Raw genomic sequence first — 23,371 nt, 5'->3', positions numbered from 1 at the left:
CGTATCATTATCCTTCATTCAGACAATCTGGGTCAGTGGACCATAGATGTCCTGAGGACTCCGGGCAGGCTGGAGAATTGGTTAAAACTAAGCCCCAGACACTCTGGTAGTCAGCATAATGATAAAATAAAGAAATATATAAATATGGAGGTTTACAGAAACACCTGCGTGCTTAAAGGTATGTTATATACAGGATAAATAAAATGCAGGGTCAAATTTTAGTAAAGTCAAAAGCATTCAAAATACATTTAAATGCTTTCATTATATTTAAACACTGCAAAAGCTATAATAGAAATTTGAAGTTCTTTCGAAGGATTATCCAGTCATCTCTGCCTGTAAAAAGACATTACACCTAACATTATTCCCTCTCAAATTTTAATCAGTTTCCCTACATGACCACTTTTGTATGGTTTCAGATTCAAATGATAACTTATTTAAAGACAGTGTCTCTAATGTTGCCTTAAAACAGGTCCCAGCTGCAGTCCTGCATGTTTTAGATATCTCCTTGCATCACCACACCTGATTCTAATTAATGGTCGTCATCAGCTTCTCATCCAGGTCTGTGCAAGTCTGTTAATGACAGTCCTTTGTATCAGGGTGTGATGAAGCAGAGAAACATCTAAAACATGCAGGAATGCAGCTCTCTAGGTCCAGGGTTGCCTACCCCTGCCTTAAAAGGTAAGTCAGAAATAGAAAAAATTAGCTTGTTTATTTCTGTCTGTACCTGCTTTGGGTTAATTTCAAGAATAATTAAATCATAATTTGTTGGTCCAAGTTTACACACCAAAAAGGTTTTTTTCTGTTTGCAACCTTTATTTCTATTTCTCCTTGGAATTCTCTTAATCGTTTAAATTTATATTACAGTATGTGCGTCATGTTTGTGAAACAAATACTGAACTTTCACCCTACTGATGAAGAGCTATGTAACTGTATCATAGCTGGTTAAAAACCTCCACAGTATCACAGTTACTAATCGTGAGCTCTTGTCAGCGTACAAACTAAAATCTGAAAGAAAAAAATAAATCCCACTAATTATATTAGAGGCCTCTGAAGGGTTATTCAATGTTTTAAATTAGTTTGTCTCATAATAGTGGTATTAAATTAAGTGATTAAATCCCTAGCAGCAACATCATTGTCCTAACATCTCTACAAATAAATGCAGCTACCTTGTTCATTTGGTCTTTCAGAGTAAGAAAACTAGTGCTACATGAGAAGGACAAGTCGAGCTGAATGTGGACCTGTTATCAATTACAGTTGCTAATAAAGTTACATGAGAATAACCATTTTAATTTAAAATTCTCCAACCAGTAGTCCTAATTAGATTAAATAAAAACTGAATGCAATTATAGCAACAATGGCTGTAAATCGTTCAGCAATCTTTTAGTGCAATTAACACTTATCTTTTAGTCTTGTGAAAGCAAAAAGCTGGATATGTGGGTCTGAAATATGCGTAATTCAATTTTCTGGTTACTTAGCCTATCATGAACAAACAAGACTTCAAATTCACCTGACTTTTATAGCTCTTAAAACAACTTTTTATAGCTGGTATTTGACAAATGTCGGTAGGAGTTGTTGAGTTATTTTACTTTGCATTAGCCACATCAGAAAACAACTTCATGTTAAGTATCTGCTCTGTCCCTCATTCACTCACAAATGTGGGAGCCCATTCCCACTACTTTGATGAAAATGATTTATTATCTCTAAATGTTTGTCTTGGTACCTCAACATTGAAACTCAAAAAATGTGTGATCCATTTAACACCAATATTTTCATTAAAAAAAAAGGTTTGTTCTAAAGTGCATACATCAAAACAGCTGTGTTTAATATTGACTTCAATTTAGCACAATTTGAAATTCATTACTATTTTACTCTATTTCTGTTGTAATATATTATATTCTATGAGCACTGATTTCTACATACCATAATTATGATGAATGTGACGTTTTACTATTTAATCCCAGCTTGGGGCCATGTGTTTGTGAGGGAATTTACCTTTGTGACAGTTTTATTATGATATATAGGATGCAATTTGTGCATGGACAGTACATGTATGGGTGTAAAAGCTGGACCCATCTCTACATTGTATCAGTCTTAATGAGAGAACTCCTGCCTGAAGGTGTAACATTTCCCCCTGATTTTTCATTGGGATGTCTGTTTCATTTTGTTTTTTTATTTCTTATTCTGCCTCAAACCCTCTGCAAGCACCAAGCATCTCATCATATCTGACCCTTGCTCATTTTTGCACACTGCATGTGCTTCCATTTTGGATCATTTTTATCCTTTCCTCTCACAGGCATCTTTTTGCTTTAATGAAGCAGATGTCCCTTCATTAATAAAGACTTGGCCTACCATATTAATGAAGGACTGAGTAAAAGGGGGAGAGGAAGATCTCACAAAGATAATATGCAATGTACTTGTGCATATGTTGCTACAAGCTGGAACACACAGCTCCACATAATTAAACCACTGGTAAGGAATGCTTCCATTACCATATGCAGACATATAAAATGCAAATATTAAGCCGTACTGAGGTACAAATGTCACAAAGAAAGGTTGGAAATTATTTGAGTTTTCCAGCTTAAGTGAAATATTCAGAAATTGATCACGTAGCCAAACAGAATATGCTTAGGCAGAATCAAACATTGAATTCCTCATGGCCAATAAAGTATTGTAGCTGAAAGAAGTGTTTGGTTAGATTCAAGGAGAGTTTAAGTAGATTCCTGTTGTGCTCTGAGTATAATCTCAAGTCTTTTTCCCTTTGGAAGGCCCACATGCTGAGACATACCAGCTGTTGTACCACTCTCACACCACCACTCTTTGCAAATATGGGCACCATCTTGACACAAGCATATACAGAGATGCTTGAAATAACATGCACACACAGATGCTCCAACATACCAGCAGAAATTCACATTCTTAATTCTGAGTTTATGAGCTTCATGAGCTGTAAACAACCAAGACTGATTAATCAACCTACATTTAGTTTTCAGAACACTGCAGTAAATCTTGATAACGTCAGTGCAGATCAATCAACCAGTGAACTAAGAGGCAGAAGCAGGTAAAAAGGACTTAAAAGTGTGAGTTGGGGAAAATAGATGGCTCTCAGGGAAAATATGTGGGTTTTTAAGACCAGACTCTCAAGTAGGCACTGCATGTCTGCTTTTATCTCCGTTTCGTCCACAATAATTCAGAGAGTAACTGGTTTTATTGTTGTCTGATAGCCGACTGCCACTGTGTGCTTGTTTGGTGCAATACTTTTTTTTTTTATTCACAGCTCTTCTTTTTTTTTTTTTTTTTTGCAATGCTTGGTTTTAATGAAATATTACTCCCAGATTTTTTTTCATGCAGCTCAAAGCTGATTATGCTATCAATCCCCCATGCACGCTATTGATCTGAAAATTAGCTGATCTTTGTCATACCTGGTCATTTTAAAATCAATATCATGCTCACTCAGACAGTTTTGCCCATTGAGAGTAACTACCAGAGAACACTATTATTGTTCATTCAATGTAAACATTCAGAGAAATAAGACAACAAATAATGAGTACGGGTAACCATTTAGTGAGATGGTATTGATCCATTCTGTGAAGAAAATTTCACCAAGTGAACTGGTTATGGACCCCATGAAGATTAGCTGGCATTTTGCGTCCACTAATGGGGATCCAAAATAAAACAAAAACAAAAAATAAAACTCTGACAGTAAACCTATTAACATTCATTTCATAAACACGGGGTGGGGTGAAACAATAGACAGAACAACAGCTGAGTCACACAGGAATGAGAACAATTATGTCAATTTCCAGAGAAATGAAACACAATTATTGCGATTAAGTCATACCTTCACCAACATTTAATAAACACACCATAAATAGAGAGCAGTTCATTTGACTCAAGTTTACAAACAAATTTGAGTTTTGATGAATCCTGACACCAAACCGAGCTGACAAGGCAACAAAATCCCAGCGATGGAAATCATCTGCTATGAATCAAAATGGTAAAAAATTAAGAGCAAGAAAGCTTAATTTATTTGTAGAGAGGTAATTCATCCAAATCACTGCTAATTAGGGCCCGAGCACTTGCAGTGCGAAGGCCCTATTGTATTTGCAGGAATTATTCTTTTTCTTCTTCTTCTTCTTATTGTTCTGACAAAAGGAAGGCCTTTTTGCCCCCCTAAACGTGCCCAAAAAGTCACCAAATTTTGCATGCAAGTCTGGCCCGGCAAAAAATTTGATATTTAATGGTTTACATTAATGGGCGTGGCAAAATGGCTCAACAGCGCCCCCCGGAAAACTTTGTGCCTCAAGCCCCACAATACGGTTTGACGTACATGCACGAAAATCGCTACACACCTGTATCAGTACACAACTTAAAGAAAAGTCTCTTGGCGACATGGCCGAAACCGAACAGGAAGTCAGCCATTTTGAATTAATCGTGTCACTTTGGCGCAATTTATGCCATTCCTTCGGCAGTTAATACGGCCCGAACCGTATCGTGCCCCCAAGTGTGTTATACATCAAAACGAGCGTCTTCATCCTGCGACAACACGCATTACTTTTCTCTTTCAAAAGGGTTACCGTGGCGACGCTAGATGCCAAAAAGCGCGCCCACCCTTCATCTGGTTGGTTCAGACAGAAAAAACTTTGCGCCTCAAGCCCCATAATACGGTTTGACGTACATGAACGAAAATCGGTACACACCTGTATCATGTCGCAACTTAAAGAAAAGTCTCTTGGCGCCATGGCCGACGCCGAACAGGAAGTCGGCCATTTTGAACATTCTGAATTAATCGTGTAATTTTGGAGCAATATGAGCCATTCCTTCGAGAATTAATACGGCCCGAACCGTAACGTGCACCCAGGTGTGTTATAAATCAAAATGTGCGTCTCCATCCTGCGACTACGCGCATTACTTTTCTCTTTCAAAAGTGTTACCGTGGCGACACTAGACGCCAAAAAGCGCGCCCCCCCTTCATCTGATTGGTCCATATTTGATAGTTCCCCAAAAGTCACCAAATTTTGCATGCAAGGCAGGCCTGGCGATAAATTTGATATTTCATGGTTTGTATTAATGGGCGTGGCAAAATGGCTCAACTTCGCCCCCCGGAAAACTTTGTGCCTCAAGCCCCATAATACGGTTTGACGTACATGCACGAAAATCGGTACACACCTGTATCATGTCGCAACTTAAAGAAAAGTCTCTTGGTGCCATGGCCAAAACCGAACAGGAAGTCGGCCATTTTGAATTAATTGTGTAATTTTGGTGCAATTTATGCCATTCTTTCGGCAATTAATACGGCCCGAACCGTAACGTGCACCCAGGTGTGTTATACATCAAAATGTGCGTCTTCATCTTGCGACTACGCGCATTACTTTTCTCTTTCAAAAGTGTTACTGTGGCGACGCTAGACGCCAAAAAGCGTGCCCCCCTTCATCTGATTGGTCCATATTTGATAGTTCTCCAAAAGTCACCAAATTTTGCATGCAAGCCAGGCCTGGCGATAAATTTGATATTTCATGGTTTGCATTAATGGGCGTGGCCTAACGGCTCAACAGCGCCCCATAGAATACTTTTCTCTGCCATAACTTTTGAAAGGTTTGACATAAAGAGTCGTGGGTGGTGTCATGGGACTCGGTATTGAGTCCTTGACCATAATTGGTGAAAATTAGCCCCGCCCCTTCTTCGGATTGGTTGTCCCGATTTTCTGCTATAACTTTTGAATGGTTTGACATAGAGAGTCGTGGGTGGTGTCATCAGATTCTGTATGGAGTCCTTGACCTTCATTGGCCTGAATTAGCCCCGCCCCTTCTTCTGATTGGTTGTCCCTTTTTTCTGCTATATCTTTTGAATGGTTTGACATAGAGAGTCGTGGGTGCTGTCATTTCTGATATGCTTATGGGGGGCGGTGGACGTGAGTGCGAGGGCCCGTTCATCGCTGCTTGCAGCTTTAATTTAAATTAATTCATTTGTAGAAAGGCAGTTCATCCACACCGCTGCTGATTTAAATAAATTAATTTCTATATTAATTAAAAGAGAATCATGTGTAGTTCATACAAGAAGCAATAACAGTTGGTCAGAACATAAGTATAAATTATGAACAATAAATATTATTTCAATTTTAAAGGAATAAAATTTTAAAGAAATAAAAGTTGACGCAATGAGAATAACAAGTTATTTTTTTAAATAAATTAATTTCTATATTAATTAAAAGAGAATCATGTGTAGTTCATACAAGAAGCAATAACAGTTGGTCAGAACATAAGTATAAATTATGAACAATAAATATTATTTCAATTTTAAAGAAATAAAAGTTGACGCAATGAGAATAACAAGTTATTTTTTTTCAAAGGACATAATTAGAAATAGGCAATGTAGCTGGTATCAAATGTTACTGTGACTGTGAAGCCACTTACACAAGGAACAGAACGAAAAAATTTAAAGTCACACATTTTATTGTGTTCAATCGGTGATAAGTTGGTGCTTAAGAATTAATTTCACTTCTGGAATTAATAAAGTATTTTTTAATTGAATTTGATTAATGAATATTATCCCTCAGCCATCTGAAGTAACTCCCTCGCTGTAGTCAGTCACTGTCTGCTCCCTTCCTCTCCTCTTTTTCTGTATTCTCACCTATACTGTCACACTCTACAGATGGAATTTGATTTCCACCTTAAGGAGTGGAGGAGTAGAGGAGGGCTGAGTTGCGAATGATGAGGGAGCCACTTGAGAGTGCTGATGCCTATCTAGAATTAAAAATGCTTTGGAGTACACCTGTGAGGTCAAATTTACCATAAGGAAGGTAAATCAAATGTTCAGCTGCCTTGATTGAAGAGAGAAACAAGGAAAGAAATGTATGGATAGATACATTATGGAAATTATGGATTTTTATGTCACACAGAAACCTGGGCCTTCTGTGAGTTTATCAATGGCTGGAGAACAAATTGATTATTACCCAGTCTAATGGCCGACAAAAAAGATCAATCAGTGATAGAAAAGTAATGCGAGTATAAAATAGAACAAGATATTCATTTAATATTGTACCTTTTTCTGTTATTATACTCTACAGATCAGATAAAATACTGAATATCTATCTATAAGCCAGAAAAAAAAAAAATGAGTGAGACAACAATATTCAGACCCAGGATTAATGTGATCCATCTCATACCTGTTGCCTTCCTCCGTCATACCATGCTGCTTACTGCTTCCAGACAAGTGGAGGTAGACATGTACAGATGAAAAACATAAGAGAAGACACAAACGAGATGACGTAATGAGATGAGTAAAGTGTAACATGAGCATGGCATACACACAAATGAATACAGCACAAATGCGGATGAAAACTGGGAGGCACACAAAGGAGTATAGGGAAGAGTTGGAGTGGGGAGGCAGCTTGTGTAAATGTGATTACAACAACCGGGTAGAGGATCGGTGGAGGGGAATGCATTTCAAATATAACTATGGCCGGAATTTTTCTACTTTGTATTAATGTTGAATAACATAAAAATAAGAATAATAACAAAAAAAGACTCTGAAGTAAACAAAAAAAGTAATCCAACAATGCTTATGGTTCAAACAATACTTGAATTTCAAAATACGACAACCATGGTAAAAAGATTATCCCTAATGACACACATAAAACATGCAGTCAGAAAATAAATTCTCTTGCACTTAAAAAAAAAAACAAACTGCCTTGACGAAGCATATCAGATAAGTCATATACACAAAACCAAGCTGAATTTAAAAACTCAGAAGCAGTAAATTGCATTTCTGTGAGAAAAAGAAAGGCGTATCCTGTAAAAGACAAAAGCACGTTCTCTCAGAAAACCGTGCAAGCATTTAATGACAAAATTAACAGTCTTTCCATTCAGTCACAAGAGAAGACAGGGCAAGAAAATAGTGTAAGAAGAAATAATTCTGATGTGAAAAGGGAATAGAGAGTGGGAGAGAGAAGTCTTAAAAAAAAAAGCACCTGGAGAGGAGGCCAAAACAGTAGGAGGTCTGGGAAAGGGACAGTGGAGAGCAGAGACAGATGAGAGGAGGATCAAAGAGCTGGATGAAAGGAGAAGGAGTAGAGATGTCCTTTCAGTTTAGGACTTTTAAAAATGGCCTCATACTCCGGCTGGAGGTGCTGAGTGTTCCATCAGTGTTTTCAAGTCTTAAGGCACAGTTGCCAGTATTTTGTTTCACAATATTATGTCACATCAAATCTGACAAAATCGAAGTGGCAAGCTGGACCCAGTTAAAATAAAAAAGTATTTATGTCATGTTATAAGATGAATGAAACTCTAATGTTTAAATCAGGTTAAAATCATACCTGCTAAAATGATGAGCTTGATATCAGTTACTCCATGAGTACGTGTGTCTGAGATGGTCATGAACAACAAAGACAAACAGTAATGCTGGTAGTGCTGGTGACGCATCAGCAATTCAGATAGGTTTTAAAAAATATGAGTATTTGTATGTGGAACATTCTGAGCTCACAGTTGGACAGTAGACAGGCGGACACTGCAGCAGTACTGTAGTTTCCATGGAAAATGTGATACCTGTCAAAATGGGCTGGTATCTACTGCAGCTGTTTTGTTCAGTATAACTGTAGAACCAACCAGACTGCAGATGATGTCAAAACTGGAGAAAACTACTTATCTTTTCAATTAACTTTATAAATAATTAATATTATAAAAAAATATGTTTTTCATCAGACACAATTAAACTCTATAACATTCTGTCTGGGAAAAAACAATACTATTATAATTAAATTGATTCCTTTTACCTTTTCCAACTATTTTCAAATGAAATTATGCTGCCATATGAGTTAGGAGTATTGCATTTAAATAATGTTTTTTTTCTTCTGTTTTTGTATCTTAATTTCTGATTAAATAAAGATATCAAAGTGATCTCTTACACAGATGTCAGATAAGGGTAAACTTGCGCTTATTTGAGACAACCACTTGCATAATTATATAGCTGATATAAACGAAATAGTAAAAGGCTTATGTGCATAAATCCAGGTTACAGCTTACCGTGAAAAGGAATTCTAAACACGAGTTTGCTTGATTTACAGAGCTACTCCTTTCTGACATCTTATAAATGTAAATTATCTTAAGATAGAAAATATAAGCTTCAAAGTAAAAGAAATAAAAGTTGCATTGAGGATAGCATAGTAAAGACAAATAATTCACTTACAATATATAAATAAGCACCATGTCTGACAGTGTTATGTAGAAGCAGCTCTGTGTATAAGCATAATCTGCCTTGTTAAAAGTAAAGAAATGAAGAAAAAATAAAGGAACTAAGGAATGAAGAAAACTGACAGTACATTTAAAGTGTTAATCTGTTCTCAGCCTTTTCAGAACACGCATAGCAGGGACAGGAATCAGGTGAAGCGCTCAGGGCCTTTAATTATGGTAACCCGCTACTCAGATATATTAATTTGCGACCACAAATGAAGTGCTTGATAATAAAAACTGGAGGATTTGGCACGAGCGAGAGGGAGAGAGTAGGTGAACTTGAAGACAAAGGACAGAGAGGAAGCAGAACAGGTGCTGGAGTTAAAAATGGACAGAGGGCAAGACAGCAAGACAGCGCTTGAGAAGAAAAAGAGAGGGAGCTGACGGCCTATCTCCATTCATTACAGAGTAGTTATAGGTCAGCACATGACATGCACTCGTGCAGGACTGTGTCTGATGTGGCTCAGAGGCCCAAACAACTTGTCAGCTACTGTATTGAGGGAATGTCAGTTACTATTCAATGTGTAGTAACTGACTTGCTCTTTTCTCCTATAAAGTATTCCTCAGTTTTTTCCCACTTCATTTTTACCCTTATATCGTATTAAATTTAGATCCATCACCTTCTGTTTACGTCTAAAGCTGGGTCCTTTTCCTGTGCTCTCTCCTGCTTCTATTTTCTTACACAGTTTCATACATCCCTTTTGATCTCTCTGTTTTGTTACCCACTGTAACTCCTTTAAAGAGCTACTGACACAAGGATAAAAAGACTTCAAACCTTGACACTGGCCCCTCTGAACTCTGGCACCTGAACAATTGTATTTCAGATTTAACACCTTTACTTGAGAACTTACTTTTTATTCACCTCGCGGTTTCATTTTAAATTTGTTTTTATTTGTCCTTTGTATCTTTTGTCCTTGATTTAACAACTTGTATGCTTCATACATCCTCTCAGCCCTCACTTCTCTCTTGCTTTATAACCGTTCTTGTTCCTTGTGCTCTCCATGTCAATCTTACCAGCTTTCTTCTTCTTACCAGCCTCCTCAAATCATCCCCTTTCCACTTTCAACATGTTGTATAATTCCTGTCTCCTTCTCGCGTCCTGTCCTTCTATTCCGCCCTCCCACTTACTCTGGTGTACCCAGTGTCATTGTTCCGATAATTATTTATTAACGTGTTTATGTCACTGCCGTCTGTCTGTCGCCGCCATCTGTGCCCAGTTAGGTGCCCGCTTCCCTGTGTTGCTATGTCCTGCCCGTGGGGGGAAAAAGCCATCCATGGGGTCACAGATCAGAGATTCCCACACAGACGGGTGCACGACGCCACACACATGAGCACATTCTGCTGACAGCCTCCACTTTCCCCCCCGCACTGCCCCCGAGGCTAGGTTAGCAGGGACGAGAGACACACAGCAGTAGCCACCACAGTCCCTTATGTCCTGTCCTGTCCTGTTTACTTTGTTCTCTTCTGTCAGCACAACATGTAAAAGAAGGGGGTGGTGGCAGCAGTTTCGCCTTGATAAAGTTATTTAGAGGACGCGGTTAAGAAAGCTGGGTTTCTGGCACATGTGATAACTAATTGTAGCACACCGCAAATTGTTTCATTAAGCTTTTAGGGCCAAATTAAGTGCATTGTATTTCATTATGCACTCAGGGTTTAAAAGGTGTGGAGGGAAGCTATAAACAACTTGTTAAGACTCAGAAATTCCAGGTTGTGCCGCCTTTGCTGAAGGCAATCCTGATTTAGGAATGAGGCAGTCAATTAATGTTATGCAAGGATATTTCCAAAAACACGTAACGGAACACAATAACACTTACCATTCAAGAGCATCCTGACTCACTTCTGAAAGATTTAAGCATTTGACTGAGTGCCAATCTGAACATGTAATATGGCAAAAGGAGGAGGGGAAGTAAGGACAATGAGAGTGAAAAGGAAGCACAGTGAGATAAATGATGAAACAAGGAAAGGGAGGGGGCTATAAAGACATAAAAAAGCCCATGAGATTGTCAGTTTATTGTGATCTTGCATCCTGGATCTCAATAAGTAAAAAGAACAAATATTCTCTATCTCCTATCCTCTTCTCGCGCTTGTCTCACAAGTCATTCCAAGTCCCCTGCCGCCCATTCCCTCAACATGATCTCTGTCTGCTAGCTTTTTCCCTTCTTGGCAGTCCATCTTTCTCATCTTCTCTACTCCCCACAGTAGCCCTTTCATTCTCTCTTTTTTGATTAATTTCACTGATTTTTTTACCCCCCTCTCATCATCACTCTTTTCCCTTTTGACATCCTTCTTCTTAAAGGCACCCAATCTTCTCTGCCTTGGTTATTGTCTGTGTTCACATATGCATGAGTGTAACTTTCTCTCTGAGCAGACGACTTGGAGAAAAGCTGCCTGCCATCGAAGGTGGTCTTGGTGGCCTCTATCAAGGAGTTGAAAGGAACGTGGTAACTTCCTCAGGGAGTGTTCCTCATTAGTGTGAATGGTACACAAGAGAGCATGTACAAACTGTGTGTATATGTATCTGTTTGAGTGCCTCCGTCTATAATTAGGAGTCACAGTGAGTAGCACGGTGGATCACAGTTAGATAAGTGCTCTGGCAGCTAGCCAGCATTGGCGCAACCCCCATGCATGCACGCACACAAAGATGCACACACTCCCACGTTGACAGCTCCCACTTCTGTGGTACTTACATGACAGTGGTTGTTGAAGATGATTTGGATCCAGCCTCTGAAAAATACCACCTGCAAATGGCAGGGGCCAGCTGAATCTTTCCACTTTTACCTTTAAAATAGCAATCTCTTGCTCAGATATCCACAAAGCTACACATCTGTATTTTTTCCATCTACCTACAGTATCTAAGTTAGGCAACAAGAGAATTTCAAAAAGAAAAGGATCAAAGTTGTGATACAGGTGCATATGCACGCATACAGAAAATAATTATAACAGGGACAATCTCTTTCCCTTTTTCAACCCATACACATGAACCAGTGCAAAGTGCACACACGACACTTCTCCAACACAAACCCTGCATCCGAAGAAAGTTGTTTTGTTTTCTTTGTTTGTTTGTTTCTAATGTCAGCATGACTGCCACTGGGCAGACTTGAATAGAGAACAGTCTCTATCACATCCTCCACCTGCTATCCCTTCCCACTATGTCAGCATCAGAAGACCACCTGTACCAGTCTCATACATATTAACATAGCTACCTGCCCTGATAGCTGCAAATGCATGATTCACAAGTCACTTAATCACAGAGAAATTCAAATGAATTCCTGGAGGCCTTGGTCTGCCTGGAAAGTCCTGTGTTACACCCTTTTGGGACAAAATACTTCATTCTTATGTCACTGAATATGTTTTTGAGCTCAGGTTTTAAATATGGGACATTAATATAGGCCCAGGTTTACTAAGCTGTCAAATCATATCCATCCATCCATCCATCCATCCATCCATCCATCCATCCATCCATCCATCCATCCATCCATCCATTTTCTATACCCGCTTTATCCTTTGCAGCGTCAGGGGGGTCTGCTGGAGCCTATCCCAGCTCATTTCAGACGAGAGGCAGGGGTTCACCCTGGACAGGTCGCCAGTCTATCGCAGGGCTCAAATCAAATCATATCAAAGATCACAAATCCCAAACAGCGACAATGGGGGTGCCCAGTTCTGGGAGTGAAGTCTTATAGCTCCACCGATTTACAAATACTGCTGCGTCTTACCAATTCTAATAATGATCAAATTCTCCCTGTGAGTCTCCCAAAAGCAGTTCAAATTAGCAACGAGTGTAAAAAGACGTTTTTATGATCAGGAACCTGTAATTTACCAAAAACGGGCATAGTTCTTTCTTGCAGCTACAATACAGACCATATAAGCAAGAACCTAATAATGTGTTTATGTATGGTAAAATATTTGAGATACACTCTTTGATAAATATAAAAAGATTATCTTTTTTCTGGTAAAAAGCCTTCACGGATTAAATACATTTAATACATTGCTTGTCTTTTATTATGTTTCAGGACTGGACAGCGCACACAAGTGAGAAAAAGTCTTTATAGCCCAACATGTACCGGGCAAACGGTACCGGCGCATAAAAAGCAGCACCACCAGATTCCTGAACAGTTTCTGTCTGCCAGCAAACAGATTACTGAACAAGACCTAGTTCTTGTGAAAGACTGAACTGAAGATTTTTTATATCATACATAGAAGCCCAAGACTATTTATTTGTTTTTCTTTCCTCTTATTCCACATACTGTTTTTATGTTTTTATTCATGCACTATGCACTTTGTTTGTATGTCTATCTTTTAACTGCAAATAATGATGATGAGCCTGCACAAACAAGTTTTTTACCCATGTTACTGAGTAATATGATGTGACAATAAAGTTTGATTGATTGATGTAGCCAAATAACACTTACAGTAATAAATAATTAAATTCATATGAATGGTACTTCTTTTTCTGCCTGTCCATCCTCTTACAGAGGTTGCACAATATCTGAACCTTCTTCCTGCAGGAACTAAAGCAGACACATCTTCCTGTTAAAAAGGAGTTTTCCTTCCCACAATCATGAGGAAATGTATCATAGAAAAGTGTCGATGCAATCTGTTGGTTTCCTTAGCTACGCAATTATTGTTTTTATTTTTTTGGCTTTATATACTTAACTCATTTGGAGTTTAATCTTTATTTTTGGAATGCCTTTAACGCTGCACTGAAATCTCTGCTACTATGTTAAGCTCTTTGTAAGATTGTTTTGAAAAAGTTTTATAAATCAAGTTTATTATTATCATTATCACCAATAAAAAAATGCATCACAATATATATTCATGGCATGCAAAGTGTAGTGTGATTTGGCTGCAGTTTTATTAAAAAAAAAAAAAGTAAAACAATGCTATCTCAAAAAAACTCCTGAAAATACATATGCAACAGGGCCAGGCACTATATACCAACAGTCACTTTTTAATGCCCAAACAGGAGTTGCACCTGGCTATAAACAATAGATAATCTGGCCCATAGGCTCGAGGCTTTGCAGTCTGTGACATATTGCGATTGAATATCCCAATTTCTTAACTTAAAGGGGACCTATTATAGCATCTAATACCTATTTTAAACAGGCCTTGGATGTCTTAAAAACAAGCTTTTGATTGTTTTTGCTAAATAAATTAGAAATTCAGCCTCTGAGCCATGTCTTTATCTCTCCCATTCTCTAACCTCATTATCTATGCAGGATTCTGAGTGGGCGGGGCTATGATAATGAGGCACTGTGCTGATTGGCTGCCTGACGCGATACACCGCTACGAAAAAATGGCGGAAGCTCGGGCCGGCGAAGTTAGTTGTCGACGTGGTTTCACGCATCGGAGGCCAACTTCTGTAAATCGTTGCCGTCGTTACGTAAAGACGGGAGCAGAATCTGAGCGGCTCGTAGAAGCCACATCACACTGGACGGCTCATCCGGGTGGCTGTACAGACCCTGCAGAATTTGGTTGCTTTCCTCCTTCTCTGAGTTGGCAGGCTGAGGGGAGACCACTTTATATATGTTAAAGCAAGAAAAAACCAGTTTTTCATAATAGGTCCCCTTTAAATGTTGTGAATGAGTGGGACTAACCAGAAAGGGCTGTCCCTGCAAACACAGTCCCAACACATACACCCCTGTAACCCCAATCATTTTTTATACAAGGAAAAAAGAAAAGCACAGAAAGTTGATGATTAAAATTGCCCAGAACACCATTGGTATTTATCCTCTGAGAAATAATGATACTGGTGAAGTAAGGTGTCTGCCCAGAGCTAAAAAAAAAAATATAGAAAAAAACTAGACAAAAAAATGCTCAGCCATCTGACAAGCAACAAAAATATATTCACTGACTTACCAGGAGTCACTTTCTTCCCTAAGGCGTGTGACTACTAAATTTATACCAAACATTTTTATTTATTTATTTGTTCCATTGATGTAAGGTGCATACGTCAACAGATGTCTCACTTTGGCACAAGCATCTACTGAATTTAATAACAACTACATCAAGAGATACTGCTGGCCTCAGCAACCACAGAGGTTGACACTTGGTTTCACCTTGTTAAATAAATTAAGTTTAGCTCATTAATAGTGCTCTGCAACAGGTACAGAAGGGACTAATAATTCAACAGCACAGCATTACCGTCAATCTTTGGGGAATTTAATGAGAAAAAATAAACACCAACACATACAAGCACACATTGTAGAACACACTTGTGCAAACAAAGGAGATACTTCTTGGTTGGATTTTTGTGAAATAATAAACCAACAACCCCCGCCTCTCCGCATGCACGCACACACGCACACACACACACCCAAGCACGAACTCATCAAAAGAACGGAAAATGTACAGGTGCTCTTGTGTAAATGGAGCATCAAAATGATGCTCTAATGCCTCTTTCTGTCTTGTTATGCTTTAACCATTATTTTCCTCATAACCACATGTGTGAACACACAAGTACACTTCACCGAAATAAGTGCCATCTATTTTATGCTTAACATTGGATGTGTCCTTCTTGAGTAAATATTATTTTTTTTCTGCATATGTATTATAAAAATAGTGGTGGTTTCCAAACATCTGTGCGACATAAATGTGTCTGAGCCAAGGGTGGAGGGAAGGGGGGGGGGCAAGCCAGTTTGGATGAGGTTGCAGGCCACATAGTTTGCTAAAAGGCCAGAGTGTTGGGACCACTGAGACTGAAGTTTAGAGTGCAAAGACAGGCAGGGAGACAGGGTGAGACTATTGCACTGCATTCACACGTTGGTGCTCTGAACCAGCATGCTCAACTACAATCCAGTATAGTGTAAGGTAGGGAAGGTACTCTTGGCAGGGAATACACACTAAAAAAGTATGCATTAATTCCCTTTTTTGCTAATATTAGGGATATTTGGGAAATTCATGAAGTCCCCAGTAACATAATATTTTCTGTGGAGTGTTTTCGACTTTAGCTTTTAAAACAAAGCCTTTATTTTCTTAGCCTCAAAGTAAAACAACAACACACCTTTCTGACAAGCTGTAAGGATGTAGCCTGCTGTTTGTTCAGCACAAATAACATTCTGTATATAAAATGCAACCTGGGAATAAGTATGATTTCTTTATTGTTTCATCCAGGCTGAAATTCTGACCTGGCATTTAAGAGAAGACCTTGTGAGCTTCCAGATGTGGAATGCACATTGATCAGCATCTAAAAACGATGTTGTTTGTCACAATTATTGGCCTATAACTGAAATGATCTGCAACACCGAAGTGTAACAGGCGTGTACCACTCTCTAATGCCTGAGTATATTTCCCCCTCTCTGTCACAAACCACAGAAAATATTGAATTGTCTTTGCAGCAGCTTCCAACAGACAGAACTGTTCTGCTACATTGACCTTAAAGGGAAAATAGATGATCTCGGAGACCAGATCTTCTGGGTCACCATCCCTTCGAGGAGGATTAGCTCTTAGTTACCATGGGCAGCATTCTTTTCTACTTTATAGGACAAAGCAGTGCAGGTGGCATTCATAACACGCAAGGTCTCCATACAAAGACTTGATTTATGTGACAGACTGGGTCATATTATTATCCACGATTATTTTGACTTCACATCACCAGCATTCCCCGATAAATCCATCTCAATCTGAAAGACATTTTTTTTAAATAAACACTTATTTTATAATACTTTAAATCAAGACGTTTTTATTGTATATTTCAATAAACTTCAAGATCAAGGGTGCAAAACCAAATGATTACTTTACCCCAAGGTCTTAGAAACTTAAAGCCATTCTAATGGTAGAAACCAAATGGCATAAGCACCGTGTTAGCTGATTTGTGAAGTAAAATAATTGCAGGTCTGAGCCTAATCAACCGTGATTAGGCTTGCAGATTATTCAAGCCTTAGTACCAAGACCCCCTGTTCTCTACATCAAGGTGGACCACTACAAGACACAGTCACGTCCAGTCAGATGATATCAGAACAGAGACACTCACGCAGTTGTCTCCTTGATGACAAAGTGGCGCTCCCATGCGCCTTGATGCCCTGGAAACAAAAGACATGATGACACAAACAGCAACCAAAAGAAAAATATTAAATAAATAAAGCTAAATAAAAAAAGAGGGTGAGACAAAGAGGGGCTTTTGTTAGATAGGACAGAAGCAAAACTTTACATTCCATAGTAATCATAATTCACCTCCAGCAGTGTCTGCCACGTTTTCTTAACTACAAATGAAGTTAAATAATAAAGAAATATGCTGCCATGAAAGAAAGGCAGTCACTCATCAGAACCTTTGTTTCAAATATGACTATACAAAATGATCAAATATAGTGTTATTGATGCAAAACAGCTGAGATACTGTAGCTGTATGCTGGCCCTCCGTGCCACGTCTTAATCTATCGCACTTAAGCATCCATCCATTCATTCACAGCTAAACACGCACTTCTGCTACTTCCTATTAAAAGAAACGTACCACAGAACACACACTTGCCTTCCTGTACAACTGATGATTTGTGAAAGGCGTTGCGTAAATGACAGTCATGAGCAGATGGAGAAAAGACAGCACAACAGCAAAGTACAAGGTTTATAAAGACGGGCGGTTTGTTCTACCTGTTCCCACAAATGGTTGTTCTTCATGTACCCAGACAGGCATCTGCCAAAAGCTACAACTGCAACAATGTGCTTCAAATTCATGAGACGAGGACACAGTTTTGGGGGAATTGTGAAAACATGGAATTTCACTCTATAACTTCCCATGTTATCCATATTAATGTTTCCCAACTGACAATGTTCTATTCCTGTTATTTAGAATGTTTAAACTTTGAAACAAAATTATGAAGAAAGTAAAAAGATTTGTAAAAACTTCATTCTCCTTCGTGGCACCAAAGTAAACAAGGTCTGTGTGTAAATTTACATTTCCATGAACATTTGTTATCATGCAACAGCAACAGAAATGATAAACATCCGCTAGGTTTACAGCCTTTTGTTGACTGCATATTAATGGGTCCTTCAGCTATAATTTAAGGGTCTGCTAAAGAGCTACAGGTGGGCTACTTGAATGTGAAGATGCTTTGTAGTGCTAAAATTATTGTTATGTAATCTTGAGTTAATAATACTTCAGGCTACAAAATCAGGCGATAATGGTGCCAGTAACATGTTTGTCTTATTATAAGTGATTTCAAACAGTAATTGTGTTACTTTTATCCCAGAGAATGATTAAAAACAAGATCGCTGCCATTGGAAGTGTTGTTAAAACAATATTTCAATGCATCATTTTTATATAACACCAGCACACTTGCAAAGCCATTTTTCTTTAGAAGAAGAGAAATACACCAGGATGATACATGCTTAAATTACAAGGATCATTTGAAGAGAGAATTAACAAGAGTTGGTAAAAAACTAATAAAATATGAGCAAAGACATGTAAGGCAAGGGTAGGGTGAAAGGGTAACAGTAATAAAAGAGATGAGCAGGAGGGAATGAGATGAGAGGGGTGTATGGGTGAAAGGCTGGTTATGGTGATGAAAATGAAGAAAGGCCAAGTCAAATGACATTAAAGAACCGATGAGAATAGTGCAGAGGGGACGATGAAGGTGGAAAAAAAGAACAGCAAATAGGAAAATAATACCTAATTTAATAAAGAGCAGGACTAAGTCCAAAAAGACTAAGGATGATCAGAAAAATAACAAAATTGATAGTAAGAAGAAGGAGAAGGTTGTATGGGGCATTGTCTATTGAAAGAGAGGGAATATGAAGATGGAGAACAAGCTCAGAGCAAAGGAAATGAATGAATAACAGGTGCGCTAAACCCAAAATAACAAAAAGCTGGGGGATGTGAGAGAAAGGAAATGGGGACAAAAAACTTACAAAAGTATGGGGTTACCGGAAAAAAATGTTACGAAGCTGCACGATAAATGATTGAGGACAAAATAAAATAAAATGCAATAAAAGCTGGACATACAGCAAAGAGAGTGGTGATTTTGAAATCACCATAAATACATTGGGATGTTTGTAGCTTGGCATCAACTAAGCAGATGGTATCACATGCAGCATCAGTAAATAACACAGGTAAACTCTCAGTTAACTCACATCCAACAGGTCAAAATGGGGTGCAGAGACGCTCCTGCACAGCAATATGTCCAGAATCTTTTATTAATGAGCACTGGAGTCCCACTTACTTTACAAATATGACTCTTTCTGCAGTCTCTGTCTGCCTGTAGTGTCAGGCGTTAGAACCTGGTAATGTTCTTGCTGCCTTCGCCTTGTCTAGACCATAATACTGCATACCCATTACTCTGGTTGTGTCCTATTCAGTGCTTCAAACTCATTACATTTAGTCCTACGATGATTTTTATTTGGGGTTATACTTGGGCTTAAAAAGTTCCAAGTAGCTGCTTTCACATGTACAACAACTTCCCTGCTGTCACGAGTGCCAGCATTCAAATGAAAATATTAACTGAAAAACAGTTCAGTAAAAGCCTCAAGAAAATACAAGGAAAGACACAATATGACTAAAGCTACTGCAACAGGCTGCCAATACTGTGGTCCTCTCTAGAAATCTACAAAAAGAAAAGAGAAGCCTAACTGACACAGAGAAAAAAGTAAGAAAAACATTCAACGTATTGCAGAAAACTGCTCCTGCTCCTCTCTCTCTCTCTCTCTTTTTTCTAATTCATATCCCTAGCAACGACATTACTCAGTAAAGACTAGGTTGTAGAAGGTGATCTAGTTTACAGGAATAGCAGTGGAAGACCTACATAGTCACCCTCAGCACTTGAATCACCATCCGTCTTCTGAAACAGGCACTGATGTGGAGAGCACAGATGACACAAAATCATATGATTTTATCTCATTTTACATATTGATTTAGTATTCCAAGCCCCAGGGCAATGTAGGAAATGTTCATTAGGACTGCTCTTGCAGCAGGGGTTGTGCTGAACACAATATAAGTGGACACAAATAAGGATATACTATAGTGAACACTAACTGTTTAAGTGCATTCATGATGACTGTACTCTAAATTTATTACAATTATGATAATGAAGTTGTGGATATGTGACACACGATGATCAGCAAATAAAGACTGTAGACAGTTTTTATTGAAGTACTTGCTATTGCTAAATATTTAAAAATGCAATTCAAATCTGATGTACAAGACATCAGATTAAGTCTACACTGAGAAGTCTACACTATGAAAATGCTGTTTTTGGAGCGGGTGAAAAAAAGTTTGGCTCGCTAAAATTCTACAAATTCTTTATAACAATCACAACTTTTTTGAGTGCTAATCTTAACAATTGTGCCCCTGTAAATTGCTAATCAGTCACTTACAGGTTGTCATTTTGTCAAACTCGATTTTAAAGATTGTTAGGCGAAGAGGAGAAGAATTAGCCTTTGCCAAATGTCCTGACAACATGCTTCTGCCGCTATTTGAGATTGGGTGAGTCAGACAGTTCACGAGGGGAGGATGAAAAAAAGGATGATGCCCTCAAGTGTTTAAAAACAATGTCCGAACCCACCCATACAGCCTCGAGTTGTGCTTCAACTGATATTGGTCTCATTCCACTCTAAACTGTCATTACGTGGAGGTTGTCTTGATAAATTTGTTATCTCTCACTTAACTTTAAAGGCTTGTTCCTCACAGAGAGAAGTCAGAAGAGTTTACTTGACTCTTGTTCAGAGATTTATATCACAAGCTCACTCGTCAGGGTCATACATAAGCATGTCTGAATGTCTTAGTCCTCCTCACTTGATGTCAGATGACAAGGACTTTTGTTTAAACATCGTATTTAATTATACATTACTATTTATCTTTTATATCTGTGAGAAAACAAAACTACGGAAACTGATAAGTCTGTCATTGTAACCAAGGAAAATATCATGTAGCATACAAAACGTGCATGTACTTTGCCCTTAAAATGTAAACGTTTATTTTATATTTTTACATTTTATAATGATGCCATGGCCAGGTGGACAAGCTGTCAAATGTGATGCATATTTTACCGTGTTCTTTTCTCCCACTTTTCTCCATTTTATAAGAAATAACCCACATAGGAAAGAGTGATGCTTATTTTTCACATTTATATTCCCTTCATACTTCCATAGAATAAGAGACGAGGAGTAAAAATCTGTCTGATTTACCAAAAATGCTCCTCTATTCAAATGTGGCATCAAGCACGCAGACAATAAACGACTCAGATCCATCTTCTGCTACTCTTATTCTTTTCAGAAAGAGAGAGAAGGAATGAGGGGGAAAGGTGGATTTAAAGAAAGGAGGGGAAAAAAAGGAGAGAGATGGGAGGCCATGAATAAGAGTTGCTCAACTCTACTGAGTATACACAACAACAAAAGAAGAGACTGACGGGGAGAAGAAGAGAGAAAAGGGGATGAGAGTGAGCTCACCACCAAGAGCTTTTGATTCTCCCCATAAAATGTTCCTTTTAAGAATGCCCATGAAATTAGCTTGGGGAAAGAAAGCAATCTCAATCGATTTAATCCTGTGAAAAAGAGAAAAAAAAACTTTCAAAAAGATACCATTCCTTCAGCTCTAAAGAGGCTCTAAGGGGCAGAAAATAGTTCTCTGCCTTTTTTTTCTTACCCCCTCCTCTTTTTCTAGTCTCAGTTTCCCTTTCACCTTACCTGCCAACTCTATATTGACACGATCACAGAAAGAGAAATTTAAAAAGCAGGAATAAAAATGAGGGCAGTTCAAACTTTTCCCTGTGGTTTTAACTCCCTGTAGACTGCCACTTGTCAGCGGGTATCCGCATCTTTCTTGGTGGCAGGACATTTTTAGTACAAATGTTTAGAGTATACACTTTGTCTTCATAGGTAAACTGCAGAAAGTCGAACCCACAAAAGGTTATTATAATACCTATTACAGAATAATGTGCATATCATATCTGCAGACAGACAGAAATGTGCATGATTGTATCTCTTACAATTATTCATTTGGCAAAGTCAGTTTGTTTTCTTTTTTTTTTGTCTTCATACCAAAGATAACCAAATTTGACATTTGAAGTTGCAGGACTGAACAAATATCAGATAGACTGAGAGGTCCTATCATTATTTTTACAACTTTAATTGGTTTACCTATTAAATCAAGAGCATCAATCTTTAAAGGAGGAATTTTGAGTATAAGGTATATGATTTATACAAAATGGTTAATCATTCATGGCGGATTTGATACAGCTGTCAGCTGCAGAAAAACTAACATGATGTAAATAAATAAACTGAGATTTACTTGGACTAAAAATGAATGCAAAAGTTAACTTGAGAGGACAAGTTGGATTATCAGTGAGGCGGCACGGCCTGCAGCAATCCAAATACCTTTGACTTTATTTTAAACCTTTCTAGAAGTCAGCAAGATGTGAAGCAGTCCTGTTGAAACAGATTTAAGAAATAACTTTGCCAAAAGTTGGCCTAAAATTGGACAAAGTTGGGAGCTGTTCCTAGGACACAGTGTCCGATGCAGAAAACCAGGGCAGAAGTGTCTCAGATGAATTCTTGCATCCCCGGAAACTTCAGAGAAGAGGCTGACAGGTTTCAGGCAAACACAATAAATGAAGTGAATTACCAAAGACACATTGTGCTCCGATGTGATGCAAATCTAGTAAAACTTAGAACTGATCCCTTTCTGTTGATGTTTTCAATCATTTCAGTCGAGAAGAAAAGAGAGGAAGAAGACGTTCCAGAAAAGAAGAAGAATGACTTATAAAAAGAGAGGAAAAAAAAGGGAAATGGTCGACCCTGAGAAGTGGTAGAAGCAATAGAAATAGCTGCCCCACTTGTGGACACACTTTTTGCTGCTCACCGACTGTCCTCGATGCATGGGGGTAGCTAACCTACATAGGCCTGCTCCACGCCACATCTCCCACTCAGATACAAAAATACTTTGATGCACGTTCAGCCTCTATCTCTCTTTCACACAAACATTCATGCACACATGGGAGGGGAGGGGGCTAAAATCAGACAGCACATGCTTTAAGCTACTGCTGAGTAAAGTCACCTGTGCTGGTAGCTTTGCTTGCTAGCGGGCAGCCAGCTGCTCCTCTAATTAAGAGCCTGTCTTCTCGAGGGGGCTACATATGTAGGACTCTATAGCTGTGTGACAGTCTTATAATAGATTAAAAAGCCAAATGGAGGAGCAAGAGCATGAGCAAGAGCAAGATTTCTTG

General features: G+C 38.5%; 1 protein-coding gene across 4 annotated transcripts in view; it reads right to left on the bottom strand.

Annotated features, from left to right (window-relative positions):
- The window catches only part of ccser1 (coiled-coil serine-rich protein 1), a 127,299-nt gene that overhangs the window by 36,547 nt on the left and 67,381 nt on the right, over positions 1 to 23,371 (bottom strand). Inside the window, exons 11-12 of one of the 4 annotated variants that reach the window (XM_061729306.1) lie at positions 17,194 to 17,242; positions 7,163 to 7,195 (exon numbers count right to left, since the gene is read on the bottom strand). The exons of 1 other annotated variant lie outside the window; for it this stretch is intronic. In XM_061729306.1, coding sequence (XP_061585290.1) covers positions 7,179 to 7,195; positions 17,194 to 17,242 — 66 coding nt within the window. In that variant the 3' untranslated portion in view covers positions 7,163 to 7,178. The remainder of the gene's footprint in view (positions 1 to 7,162; positions 7,196 to 17,193; positions 17,243 to 23,371) is intronic. 2 more of the 4 variants (XM_061729305.1, XM_061729307.1) reach the window with 2 other exon arrangements.

The sequence above is a fragment of the Cololabis saira genome, chromosome 9 (genome assembly GCF_033807715.1).
Source record: "Cololabis saira isolate AMF1-May2022 chromosome 9, fColSai1.1, whole genome shotgun sequence".
Classification (NCBI taxonomy): domain Eukaryota; kingdom Metazoa; phylum Chordata; class Actinopteri; order Beloniformes; family Belonidae; genus Cololabis; species Cololabis saira.
This window is presented reverse-complemented; position numbering and strand designations above follow the sequence as displayed.